The following is a 14067-nucleotide window of genomic DNA, read 5'->3' as shown; positions in this document are numbered from 1 at the left end:
AAGTGCTGTGGTTACAGGCATGAGCCACCATGCCTGGCCTAATGCATACATTCTTGATAGAAGCCTATCCCTTCTAGCTCATACTTACCTCTTATCAGTATCCTTCTTGACCAAAGTTGAGGTCTTATTTTGAGCAGAGCCATCCTGAAAATGTATTTCATTGCTTTAGCACCTCAAAAAAATAAAGAGCATATGTGGTCTAGATATTATGTGGTCTCTGCTAACTTCTAGATGGAAAGAAATTTGTTTTATAGATCCCGAGGAATGTCAGGGAAAGATCTTTCTTCCCTACTGGAATCTTTATGAAACCATTTCTTTTTAGCCTGTTCTGCTTTGTGTTTCCTGTTCCAGCCTCTATCAGGCCATTTTAGTAATAATTATGATCATACCCTTGATTCTACCCTGTTCTTGCTCGTAATTTTAGAATCATGCTCAGACATCCAAGAGAGTATCGTTTTGAGCTTCTTCCTTTCTCTCATGACCCTGTTCCCACCTTTTGGTCTTCTCTCTCAACTTCCATTCTATTTTTTTTCATCAGTCAGTTCTAGTTTAAAGACCTCTTTGAAATCTGCTCTTTCCTTTCTTTCTCCTGTGGACTCCCTCCCCGCTGACTGGCTCTTTTTAGGGACGATGTCCCCATGAGCTGTGACAGTCCTTTCACAATAGACATTGTGGGAAAGGCAGATTTTAGCCCTATCTGTGACCCCAGCTCTTTCAGCTTTATTCCCAGGATCCTGTTGTCCTTCTTGATGTCGTTGGCGTTCTTTGGAAAAGCAGAATGGAGCCTCTGTGGTGAGAAACGTAGGGCTGTGGTCAAAGGCTCGGGCATGTTATGATGTTGTCTTCTTTTTTCCTTCCTTTTTGCTTGTTGTTTTGGCAACTCGTAGAGCTGTGTGTGCCCCAAAGAACATTAGATCAGGTTGGCAATTGGTGATACCATTACTGTTTTATGTTTCCTCTTGGGAACAGTAGGTGCTTACAGTGGCATTCTGAGCCCTGAGAACACATGATCTCTCTTCCCCTGGGAAAGGTTTCTTTTCCCAGTGTCTTTTCTTTTCTCTCCCTAGTTGAATCAGAGGAAAGAACCAGGGAAAGAGGCATTTTTTTTCTTTCTTTTATGTTGTTCTTTTTAATCTGTTGACCGTCCACTTACGTTATTGGTGGCCACAGTCCTCTTGTCCCTGGTTGTTTCTGAGCATCATCCTTGGTCACATAGACTTCCTCTGTCTTCGGCTTCTCTCCCGCTTGCACACAGCCCAGGAGTATCTAGAATTAATTTGTATAAATTAGGAGTGAGGAATATTCTGAAAACTACGGGTGTACTGGCGAAGAAAAAGTTGTCCCCAGGTAATATCTGCAGATTATAAGAAATTTATTCTCTAGGTCTGGATCTAGAGCAACCTTGTTTCCCCCTCCCTTCTCATTCTGGAGTCTGCCTCATTTTGAATATATCTCTCTGGTCGTTGGGCTGCTGATTTTAAAATAAATTCTTAGTTCAAGTCAATGTGTTACTTGCCATTGGATGGTAATATTTGACTTTTTAATCTTATCCTGGTTGATAAGCGGACTCCCAGTTTTTGCCTTCTCTTTGCCCCAGAATTTGGAGACCTCAGGCCTCTCTCATGCTTTTCTCCTCTTTCCTAGATTTTCTCAAGTGTCCCCGTTTAGTCTTCCCTGCTCAGCTTGGCTCCTGAGAACATTTGCTTCTTCTTTTGTTTTTGTAGGTGTTGGACAATCAGATAAAGAAAGACCTGGCCGACAAGGAGACGCTGGAGAACATGATGCAGAGACACGAGGAGGAGGCCCATGAGAAGGGCAAAATTCTCAGCGAACAGAAGGCGGTAGGTAGAAGGAGTTGCCAAGCCAGTGTTCAAAGGAGGGTTTTTGAAATATGCCAAGAATCACACCCCTGATAAGACTCTATTTCACCTGGTGAAATTCCTTCTGTTGAATCCTGTGGAGTTGTTGGTAATAGGATGCTTTCTTTGAAACTGTTTGTTTTCCTAAAAGCAACCAAGGTGGTGGCTGTGGATGGCCCGTTTTGTGTTTTTCAAGAACTCATGCGATTCTACTATCTGCTAAAATACTGTCCTTCTAAATGCCCCTGAGAAAATGGCCAGTGGCTCTTGGTCTTCCTGCATTTTTTTTTTTTTTTTTTTTGAGGTGGGGTTTTGCTCCGAAGCCCAGGCTGCAATGTGGTGGTGCAGTCATGGCTCACTGCAGCCTCCAACTCCTGGGCTCAAGTGATCCTTCTACCTCAGCTTCCCAAGTAGCTGGGACTACAGGTGCGTGCCCCCATGCTCAGCAAATTTTTAAGTTTTCTGTAGAGACAAGATCTTGCTGTGTTGCCCAGGCTGGTCTCAAACTTCTGGCCTCAAGCAATCCTCCTATCTTGGTCTCCCAAAGTGCTGGGATTATAGGCCACCACTCCTTGCCCTACACTTCTGTTCTTTTTACTTGCCTGTTTATCTCTTTTCTAATCCACATAGGCAGTCGTTTCAGAAACTTGTTGCCCCTAAGGTTTACCTGTGGTGCTTATCTATCTGCACCCCACCAAGACTTACCATATCAGAATCTTTTTTTTTTTTTTTTTTTTGAGATGGAGTCACCCAGGCTAGAGTTCAGTGGCATGATTTCAGCTCGCTGCAACCTCTGCCTCCCAGGTTCAAGTGATTCTCCTGCCTCAGCCTCCCGAGTAGCTGGGATGACAGGCGTGTGCCACCGCACCCGGCTCATTTTTGTATTTCTAGTAGAGACAGGGTTTCACTATGTTGACCAGACCAGTCTTGAACTCCTGACCTCAAGTGATCTGCCCACCTCAGCCTCCCAAAGTGCTGGGATTACAGGTGTGAGCCACTGCGCCCAACCCCACATCAGGATCTCTGAGGGAAGATCCTAGGATATTAAATTTTTAGTCAGTACCCCCACACCCCAATTCTTATGATTCATTAAGTTGGGGAAACTTTGCTGCAGAGCAGCTGTCCCCCACCTTTTTAGCACCAGGGACCAGTTTTGTGGAAGACAGTTTTTCCACAGGGGTGGGGGGATGGTTTTGAGATAAAACTGTACCACCTCAGACTATCAGGCATTAAGGCATTAAATTCTTTTTTTGTTTTGTTTGTTTGTTTGTTTGTTTTTGAGATGGAGTCTTGCTCTGTCGCACAGGCTGGAGTGCAGTGGCGCGATCTCGGCTCACTGCAACCTCCACCTCCTGAGTTCAAGCGACTCTCCTGCCTCAGCCTCCTGAGTAGCCGGAATTACAGGCATGTGCCACTGCACCCGGCTAATTTTTGTATTTTTGGTAAAGACAGCGTTTCTCCATGTTGGTCAGGCTGGTCTCGAATTCCTGACCTCAGGTGACCCGCCTGCCTCGGCCTCCCAAAGTGCTGGAATTACAGGCTAAGCCACTGTGCCCGGCCCGAGGCATTCGATTCTCGTTAGGAGTGCGTAACCTCGATCCCTCGCTTGTGCAGGTCATGATGGGGCTCACACTCCGAGGAGAATCTAATGCCACTGATCCCATAGGAGGTAGGGCTCAGGCAGTAATGCTCACTCACTGGCTGCTCACCTCATGCTGTGCAGACTGGTTCATAACAGGTGGCAGACCGATAATAGGGTACTGGTCTGTGGTCCCCGGGGTTGGAGACCCCTGCTGTGGAGTCTAGAGCAATAGTGGCTGGGTGACAAGGAATCACTCAGAAAATGACAGTCCTCGGGGTGATGATAAATACGAATGTGCAGATTTGAGTTAGAGTCTCTTGCAGGTCCAGGTCACATGCAGATGAGATGGGGTTTAACAAGGCTTGATTACTCACAGGATGTTAGGTTCCTGAATAGGTCCTTATGTCTGTTTTAAATGCAAGCCACTTAACCAGTGTGGGGAGATTTCATCACTGAAAAAACAACCAAGTACCATCCATTTGAGTGGTACCATCTGTGATCCTCAGAGTACAGACGAGTTGAGAGCCTTGTTAGCTCTAGCCAAATTGCCGTCATTTCAGGTGAAACTTTTACCCTGGCCTGCACTGCCCCTATTACTCCTGTTCTGGTATAACTGTGTGTGAGGTTTCATAGGTGCCCTGTGTTTCAGATGATCAATGCTATGGATTCCAAGATCAGATCCCTGGAACAGAGGATTGTGGAACTGTCTGAAGCCAATAAACTTGCAGCAAATAGCAGTCTTTTTACCCAAAGGAACATGTAAGTATTCAAATTCTAACTGCCTACGTTATTATACTTTGGTCTTCTCTCCTGTGGCATAAACTGCCTTCTTCTGTCTGATGGAGCTGGAGTGGATTGAATGACTTCTGTAGCTCAGCCCAGCCCTCGGATACGTCATTTTGCCCCGTCTTAAGTGGTCTCAGTCTGCCACTTTTGAGTCGGGTTTTCTTAAATGCCTTCAATTACCATCACATTATAGAGTGTTTTGCTCTTTCTAATGAGGTTATTTATAATTTGCTTGTGGAAAGCTGAGTTCTTGTTCCCCAGACTTGCGTCCTGTAATTAGTAAGAGGTGAAATTGTGTGTGTCCAGTTGGGCCATCCATTTAGTTGTCACTAGGTTAGACCCTTGGGAAGGAAGTTTGGGGTTCAGCAAGGACTGTGTTCCAGGAGCACTTTGATCTGAATCTTTTTCCCCGAAGAATTACAATCTCCAGGACTTTTTGTCCCCCTTGGGTTTCTCTCTTCAGAGATCTCCCAAAATAGTCCCATCTTAATCTAAACCAGCTTAGTAGGCTGTGTTTTGGGTCTTTGAGTCGTTCTAGTTTTTGATACTTCTAAGCAGTTTGCTGGAGAGGTGAGGAAGATCTACAGAGAACTAGAAGGAATACCACTCTTTCTCCTTGTTGCTCCTTTTTCTCCAGGGCCTGCCTTCATGAGTTACTGCGGTGCCCTTGTACAGTAATCTATGGAGGCCCCTTTCTGTCCCTACATAGACTCAAAGAAGAAATAAACAGGCCTGTCAAAGGAGTGAAATGTTAGTATCTCTTGCATCCCCCTGGACATTACTTAATCCCATATGTGAGGGACTGACACTGAGTGGTGATGAGTAAATGGTCCCCACGTTCATCATGCCAGGATCGTGCTTATGAGGACAGATCAGGAAACAGCTAACCCAGGAAGGCCCTAGTCCACTTAGTGAGGACACATGTCTCACTCCGTGTCCATCTACCTTCCGCGGAAACAGGCTCAACTCTAACGAGACTGTGATTTTGTTTGGATCCTCCCACCACCCCCACTAGGAAGGCTCAAGAAGAGATGATTTCTGAACTCAGGCAACAGAAATTTTACCTGGAGACCCAGGCTGGGAAATTGGAGGCCCAGAACCGAAAGCTGGAGGAGCAGCTGGAGAAGATCAGCCACCAAGACCACAGTGACAAGAATCGGCTGCTGGAACTGGAGACAAGACTGCGGGAGGTGAGAGCGGGGGTGATCTCCTGGGAGGATTTGCTGGGCAATTCGGGCTCTGAACAAGCCAGCTTTCAAGCACAAATCAATATGTATAGAAGAGACATTGTGCTTGGTGGTTAAGGGGGCAGACTTGAGGCAGGAAAAGGGTCTGGAGGCAAGGAACCTAAGGCCAATTCATGCTGAATCAAGGAAAAACACCAAGCTTTAGGGGCAGGGAATCTGAGGCCCTTGTGCTAACCTCTTTTTTTTTTTTGTGAGAGAGAGAGTCGTGCTCTGTTGTCCAGGCTGGAGTGCAGTGGTGCAATCTTGGTTCACTTCAGCCTCCGCCTCCTGGGTTCAAGCAATTCTCGTGCCTCAGCTTCTCGGGTAGCTGGGACTACAGGCTCCTGGCACCACACTCAGCCAATTTTTGTAGAGACAGGGTTTTGCCATGTTGGCCAGGTTGGTCTTGAACTCCTGACCTCAAGTGATCCACCCGCCTCAGCTTCCCAAAGTATCGGGGTTACAGGTGTGAGCCACTGCACCTGGCCAATTTGTGCTAGCTTTCTAAAAGAGAAGACACCAGGGTCTGCGGGCAGGGAACCCAAGGCCCATTCCTGCTGACTTCCCAGAGCTGGATCAAAAGGAAAACACTTGGGGCTAGGGGCAGGCAACCTAAGGCCAATTAATGCAAACTTCCTAAAGCTGAACCAAAAGGAAAATCCGAGCTCCCACCCCATCTCCCCACGCCCCAGTAGCAAAAGATGGAAGAGGCTCCTCTCCCTGCAATGCTCTCCTTTCCACCATTGCTCAGATGGAAAGGGAGAGCACCTTGGATGGGCCAAGGAGGGAGTATCCCTTCGTCTGCATAGGGCGCCAGTTCACCTCAGCCTTTAATTAGCCACAGACCAAATCCTTTATTCAGATAAGGAGTAACCAGTAGGAGCCCCAAAAGGAGTACTTAAAACCCAGAAAACTTTGTAACTGGGTCCTGAGCCACTTGCTGGGGCTGCTCCCACCCTGCTGAGTGCTTTCTTGCTTTCATAGATACCTGTTTTTGCTGCTTCATGCCTGTGTTTCATTCCTTTGTTGCTTTGTGCATTTTGTCCAATTCTTTGTTCAAAATAGACAAATTAGACCCCAGGCCCTCCTTCTGGTAACAGACTGGGCCATGGGGATCTGGGTTAGAATTCCACCTCAACTTCTTACTGGTTTTGTGACCTCTTACTAGTTCTGCAAGCTGCCTCATCTCTGCTGGGCTTCAGTTTCCTCATCTGTAAAATGTCAGTGATAATGTATCTCCTTTATAGGGTCCCGTGGAGAGTGTGACAGAGTGTGCCTCTGTCAAATGGGAGCAGGGCAATTCCTCCTTTATCAAGACGTAATGACAGCCCCGTGACCTAGTCAGAGCTTAGCCGTGGTGGCCCAGTGCTGGTGGCAGAGGTCTGTCTCAAGTGACAGTGGGAGATTAAAAGACAAAACCAAATTCAGGTGTGATTGATGAAAGGTAGCTCTCTTCAAAAGAACCAGGAAGCTGGAAAGAGTGACCAGGTTCTGGGAAGGAAAATATAACAAACTGGGTTGTAGACATGTTGAGGTTGATGGAAGCCATAAGGTTACATTTATGTAGTCACTGTATATTTGTCAAATGCCTGCTGTGTGCTGATTTGTAGCCTGGGTCTACAGTGGTGACAAGACAGACCTGTTCCTGACATGAGGGCTTTCAGCCTAGCGGCAGGGTTTGCTGGCACCAGCAGAGACACAGCTGGAGTTCAGGAGAGTGGTTGTTGGAAGCTGGACACCCAGGCTGGGAGGGAAGACAGAGTGTCTCATGTAAAATAGTTGCTCAAATATTTGTGATGGAGTTCTTCAAAAAGCAGATGATCTTTCTTAAGGAAGGTCGTGTTAAGCAGACAGTGGTCTGAGGTCTAAGCCTTGGGTAATACTCATGTTTATGCATGTCTTTATTTGTCTTGGAGTATTAAAATGAAGTCATTTCTCCAAGGGACAGTAAAAATGTGTTATCTCATGTTTTTTAGGGGTTGTCAAGGTGTGGACTCCTCTATTAGGGTCAGCTGGAGTGTCTGGTTTTATTTTTCATTTTTTGTAGTGATGGGGTCTTGCTATGTTGCCCAGGCTGGTCTTGGGCTCCTGGCTTTATTTATTTATTTATTTATTTATTTTTCTTTTATTATTTCTTAGGTCAGGATATCTCAGAAGGAGGACACCTGACTTTAAGCAGTCCTCCCTCCTTGGCCTCCAAAGTGCTGGGATTACAGGCATGAGCCTGAAGCCTTAGGCGACGGTTCAACTTTTATTATCCAGGCTATACTTTTACTCTTCTGTAAGTTTAACAGCAAGATCACGGGAGAGTTGCCCTTAAGGTTGTGAGTCTAAACAATCCAGATGGACTTCTCTAGCTTGGGGGCCTTGACTGGCTGTCTCTTGCCTTCCCTTTGCACAAATGTTCCTCTTAGGAGCCTGCTCTGCTGCTGTAGCTCATCTGGGCTATTAAAGTGTCCCAGGGAAGCTGTTGTTTTTCACTTGAATCAGTAGAGCCAGCCCCTCAAGGATGGTAGGAGAAACTTCAAACGTTTCACGAGAGGTTCAGGCTCTATATTCTCCCTGGGAATTTTGGAGTTTAGCTCTAAATATAACGAGATCAGTCCCTCTTCTTTTGGCCACATGCTGCTACTGAGATTGAGGGCAGAGGCCTCCACCTGGAGTTTGATCCGCCTTAAAGGACCCTGGGCCTTCCCCCAACTTTGTGTGTGCAGCATTAGCTCTTCTCTAGCCAGGTGTGTGGAGTTGCAAAGATGCAGGCTCCCGGGTTCTTCCTTCATTGTATAGCATCCGGCTCCCGCTCTTCCTATTGAGTCACTGTCACCTGCCTCTCTTGGTTTTGCCAAGTGGTGTCAGAAGAATTTTCAGGCTTGCTAGTAGAGGCCCACCCTGCTGTGACTGCTGGTGTTTTAGTAAGACAGAAGGGTACAGTGTTTACCCTGTACATGGTCAAGTGCAATGGTCAGGACACGTAGGGATGTTGCAGGAATGTAGCAACATGTTACATGGACTCTTGAGGCAGACTTTCTGAGTTTGAATGTCAGTCTTGCCTTTTTTATAGCTTTTTACAGCTGTGTGACATTTGCTCAGTTACCTAATCTCTCAGTGCCACAGTTTGCTTATCTGTAAAATGGAGGTAATGTAGTACCTCCTTCGGTGAGTTGTTCTGAAACTGAAATGAGTTAATTCAGGGCCCAGTGTGTTGTGAGGACCGTATTTGCTGCTGTCACGTCGTCATCATCACCATTATCACTAGAGAGAGATAATAGCCGTGGCTTCAGCTGTCACTGATTTGTTAAGGCTTCCCGGATCTAGGTTGCCAATCCAGACCTTTCTTTTGAGTTTCTGACCTGTTGTCTTAGTAGACATTAGACATCTCCATTTGGATGTCTCCCACGGGGCTCAATTTCAACATGTCAAGACAGAATTTCTTATCTTTTGCCTCAAACTGGCTCTTTCTCTCCTATTCCATTATAGCAATGGTCTCATTCTTTGTGTAATTCGCCTGTCCAGAAATGTGGGAGTCATCTTTTTTTTCTTTTTTTTTTGAGATAGAGTCTCACTCTGTCACCCAGGCTAGAGTACAATGGTGCAGTCTCAGCTCACTGCAACCTCTGCCTGCCAGGTTCAAGTGATTCTCCTGCCTCAGCCTCCCAAGTAGCTGGGACTACAGGCGTGCGCCACCATGTCCAGCTAATTTTTTGTTATTTTTAGTAGAGACGGGGTTTCACCCTGCTGGTCAGACTGGTCTCGAACTCCTGACCTCGTGATCTGCCCGCCTCGGCCTCCCAAAGTGCTGGGATTACAGGTGTGAGCCATTGCACCCGGCCGGGAGTCATCTTTGACTCCCTTATGTCCTTTGTTCTCTATCCCACATCAAATTAACCACTAAATCCTGTTGGTTTTCCAGGTTACATGTTTTGCAAGTGTTTCTTCTCTTCACCCCATGGGCTGTGGGATGTGGGTGCCACCTTTTCTAGGGAGCCTTCTCCAACCCTCTGAAGCTGATGAAAAGGAGGTCTCCTTTTTATTCCCATGGCTTTCAGGGCACAGCTCATCACAGTGTGTTCTTCTTGGCAGTCCCGTTAGACAGTGAGCTCTCTGAGGGCAGCCAGCATCTCTGAGTTGCTTGACATTCATCTTTAGGACCACACTGTCCGTGTTTGTCAGGTCTATAGATGTGCCGTGATCTCCCTCACCCCCATACCTTTGGATGTCTTGCTTCCCCTGCCTGGAATTTTCTTTCTCCTCTTACCTGCTTGTTTGACTCCTGCATATTCTTCAACAGAATTTAACAGATCCAGAGTTAGCTCCTCTGCCCGCATGCTGTATTCCTGCAACATCCCTGCATGTCCTGACCGTTGCACTTGACCATGATATATGGTCATGGTTGCTTTTCATTTTTCTCCCCACTTGAAGGCAGAGACTGTTTTCATCTCCATATTCCATTTTCCACAGAAATTGCTGAGTAAATTTTTGTTAGATGAATGGATGAAAGATTGAATAGATAGGTGGATGGATGAGCAGATGGAGGGAAGAATGATTAACTTCTAATGTGACATTAAAGCAGATTACCTAATGAGGACACATCAGAGAAAGCGTGTTTAAAATAACTAGAATTCAGTCTGTTATTCCATTTACAATAAAATTGAAAAGATGTCCTTGTTACTAATATGATGTTTTTTATATCTGCTTAGCTTTAAATGTTTTTCTAGTAAGAGTAATCGTCATCATTTTCATTCGTGATTCTTGCTGTGTGGCTTTTCCTTTTAAAGTCTTCCCAGGCATTTGAATATATGTAAGTAAGGGGTGGTTAGGAGATATAGCCCTTACCTGTTCTTACTCCTGTTGAATTCGGAGATGCATGGAAGTCAGGCCCATTTTGTTGCATTTTCCTCTCCTCTATGGAGTGCTGAGAAGGTGGTTCCAAGACCAGGTTTCAGCTGCAGGTTGAGTAGCAGATCATGTCTTCACTTTCTCTTTTGTTCAGGCCAACCAAGGGTTTATCTCTCTCTCTCTCTCTCTCTCTCTCTCAGGTCAGTCTAGAGCACGAGGAGCAGAAACTGGAGCTCAAGCGCCAGCTCACAGAGCTACAGCTCTCCCTGCAGGAGCGTGAGTCACAGTTGACAGCCCTGCAGGCTGCCCGGGCGGCGCTGGAAAGCCAGCTTCGCCAGGCAAAGACAGAGCTGGAAGAGACCACAGCAGAAGCCGAAGAGGAGATCCAGGCGCTCACGGTAGGTCTAGGGAGCAACATCTTCAGGTTACTAAAGGCCTCAACTAGAATGAGTGTGGCACTGAAGATATTGGCTCACCCTTAGAAATTCCAGGAGATAAAACATGATCCACAAAGATATTCAATGGCCAGGAAATTGGCTTACGTAGGCTGCTTCTTCATTGGAAGTAATAGTTAGTATCTTGAAAAGTTCCTCCTTTGGTTATGTATTTTCCTTCTTTTTTAAAAAAAAAATCATCATTGTATTTTAAAGTTTGTTTTCAGCCAAAGTCTGTTTACCTTGGTCTTCTACTTTAGTTTTCAATAATCATTTAAAATAATAATAATAATCTTATATCTTACAGTAGTCTTTCTACCATATTTTTATTTTTTGTTTTGGTTTACCTCACCTGTGTTACTTCTTCTTTTTTTTTTTTTTTTTCAAGCTGTAGGTTCTGCTTCCTGTCTTTTGTATGCATCTGGTATGATCTGGATGGGAAAAATTCTACTGAATGATTCTTTCTCTAAAGGGGACCTGGCTTCCTTGCTCTTTCTGAGAGACTAGTTTACTCAGCTGGAGAGTATTCTCAGGAGGTAGAACTTGGAGCGGGGGCGTTACTGGATTTAAATCTTAGTTCTTTTTAGAAGTCTGAAATGGAATTTTTGTGGGGCCATTTTCCCCACATTTGATCATTCCCACAGAGACTGACCCAGAATAACAAAACTCACAAAAATCTGGCATGTGAAATGCCAACTTATCAACTTTAAGGGGGAAGTGCAGCTGCCAAGTTGACTAGGGTACTCTGGGTGGCCAATGTTCACATTTTCTTTTTCCCATTCAGGGAAGTATACTTAGAAAACCCTGTTAGTCTTGGAAGGCTCTCTGGAGGACCTAGACTGTGAGCATAGAAGGCCAAATGAGTTTTAATGGCTGGTATCAATCAAGCTCATACATTTCTCATAGTATCATACTGTACCTGCCAAGCAGACAGGCACACACCTGCCTGCTGGTCAGGGTGCCCTCTCCTGTGGGCCAGGCACAATACAGCTGATTGGGTTTAGTGTTTTTTTAATAAGCCTTCTAAATAGGTACCTTATTCATTCTGACTCAACTTGGATGCTGTCCCCATTTCCATCAGTGAACATCTCTAAACCTCTCTGATTGGGGTTGCTTCTATAGAATGAATGGCTGTGTACATTCATTGCTTACAATTTACCTAGATGTCATGCACATGTACATCTCTATCTATCCATCTATCTATCTATCTATCTATCTATCTATCTATCTATCTATCTATCTATCTAACAAACATAGTTTCATTCTTAGAAGTTATTGCCTGTTGTTGCATTTGGGGATCCCAGTATCTGAACCAAACTGGGAATGTGATCTGACAATGCCAGGGTCTGTATAGGACCAGTCTAAGTATAGTGGCTTCCAGTATGTTTGTGCATCCTAGATTTTCTAGGACTTACACCAAGTTCAGATATTGACTGCACATTTAGGTTCCATAGTCTCTATGAGAACACTTGTTAAATGATGCCACATCATGCCCCCAATATTTGCTTTGGCAAAAAATAACCACAGTGTGTCTTTGTGTATACTGTCTTGTTTCACAGTGGACTGAAAACCATTTGAAAAGATGCAACACAGTAAAACAGAACAAAATAAGAAACAAAAGGCAAAGAAAAAATAAGTCTGTAGAAGAAAAGATGGAGCTAGGAATGAAGTTGATCTATAAGAGTTCATGCCAACAAGGCCTATAGACTTGCTGGAGTTGGGTGGGTGGAGAGAGAGAGAGACAGATAACATTTCTTAGCTTTTAAAGGGAGGCACGTAAATTTCAACCACTATTATATTTAACTCATTGTATATTAATATTTTTCTCCTGTATGAATACCCAACCTCTGAAAGAAAAAGAGCCATCAGTAATTTAATCCATATTTATTAAGCCCTTGCTATGGGCCCAATGCTGTGTCTTTAGCCTTTTCTCCCCAGGGGATTGGTCTGTAATTCCTCAAATCCGTTTATTTCTGAGCAGCTGAGAAGGACACATTTATCTTGCTGCTCTGTTGGAATTGGGAAGGAGGGGTGACTGTGTATCTTATCCTGGCCCTGTTTGGAAGGAAGAGGGCATAAAATAGAGCACGTGTCACTGCTCTTTATCTATGGGGAAATTAGTCCTTTAAATCCTTTCTTGCTGCTGGTTGGAATGTGCTGTGTCTGATGGCTGCTGGAAGCTGAGCACAGCAGCAAGTCACGACTTAATTTAGTTAGATGAGATCACTGCCTCAAAGCATCTTCTTAAAAAAAAAAAAAAAAGAAACAAACCTCTCTTGGTTTAGAAACTAGGGCTCTATTGCTCTTGCAGATGAAGATGCTGTGGAAAAAACAGGGCTTCTTCAAATGATGGCAGAAGTGCCTTCCTCCAACAGCTGTTTGCAAACCCATCATACGGAAATCCAAAAGCCATTTCCATTTGCTTCCGTTCAGTTTCAAGGCTGTGGGCTTTTCCTTCCGCCTTCCCTTGATTATGTTCCATAAACCTGGTTATTGACACCATGTGTTTGTTGCCTGAATGGGTTAGTTGAATTTGTTCTGAAAAACGTCTTTTCCAAGAAAAAGAGAAAATGGTCCCCAAATACCATACTTTTCAGCTTTCTCATTGTTTGAGACCCAAGTTGAGACCATGCACAAGCATCAGTCAGATGAAATCAGCTGGATCTCAAATGATCTCCTAGGAGATTTGTGAGTTTCACAGCAGACCATTTTATCAATAAAAGGGAATAGTCAAATGTGCTATTATTGTTTAATTTTAAGAGGCAGCCATCTCCTAGGCTGTGAAAGGGAGCAGTTACCTTGTTTGGCCTCCATCCCTGGGCCGAATTAGATGGAGCACACTTAAATTAAAGCTCTCCATTGAAGGGCCTTGGCGGTGCAGCTGGGAGGCCTTTGTTGCCCTTTCTAATGCTTGCCTTTTCTCCACTTTCACTTTACCCATCCTATCAAATTTAAACACAAACATGCTTTTAAGATACTTCAGTACTTATTGCTGGAAAAGAGACATTTCCACCTGAACTTGATATTTAAGACTCCATCTCAAGGGAGAGATTTGAGTCTGCACACCTTATCGCACACGATGTGTGATGTGGTAGAAGCATCACTCTGAAGAGGACCACTAGGCAAGAGGCATGCTGTGTGCTCTGTATACACCAGCCAGGCCTCACGAACACGTTTTGTGTTTTCGCTTCTCTGTTTTTTTACTGATTCTGTCAAGTGACTAATGTTGAATAATCAAGAGTTGAAAGCTCGAGACACTGATGAAAGGAATCCTTCTGCCTGCATAGTGTGATGATGGGATCCCAAAGTCATCCTCTTTGATTTGTTAAAATCATGAGTCAGTG

At 44.8% G+C, this 14067-nt stretch overlaps 1 protein-coding gene across 14 annotated transcripts in view; it reads left to right on the top strand.

Moving 5' to 3' along the window:
• CIT (citron rho-interacting serine/threonine kinase) overlaps nucleotides 1-14067 on the top strand; it is a 197790-nt gene that overhangs the window by 120319 nt on the left and 63404 nt on the right. For all 14 annotated transcript variants that reach the window (XM_028829964.2, XM_077955375.1, XM_028829963.2 and 11 more), the window contains 4 exons: nucleotides 1725-1841; nucleotides 4091-4200; nucleotides 5243-5417; nucleotides 10490-10687. In XM_028829964.2, the coding sequence (XP_028685797.1) occupies nucleotides 1725-1841; nucleotides 4091-4200; nucleotides 5243-5417; nucleotides 10490-10687 (600 nt within the window). The remainder of the gene's footprint in view (nucleotides 1-1724; nucleotides 1842-4090; nucleotides 4201-5242; nucleotides 5418-10489; nucleotides 10688-14067) is intronic.

Source organism: Macaca mulatta, chromosome 11 (genome assembly GCF_049350105.2).
Source record: "Macaca mulatta isolate MMU2019108-1 chromosome 11, T2T-MMU8v2.0, whole genome shotgun sequence".
In the NCBI taxonomy this organism is placed as follows: Eukaryota; Metazoa; Chordata; class Mammalia; order Primates; family Cercopithecidae; genus Macaca; species Macaca mulatta.
Note: the sequence above shows the minus strand (reverse complement) of the source record. Positions and strands in the feature narration are given on the sequence as shown.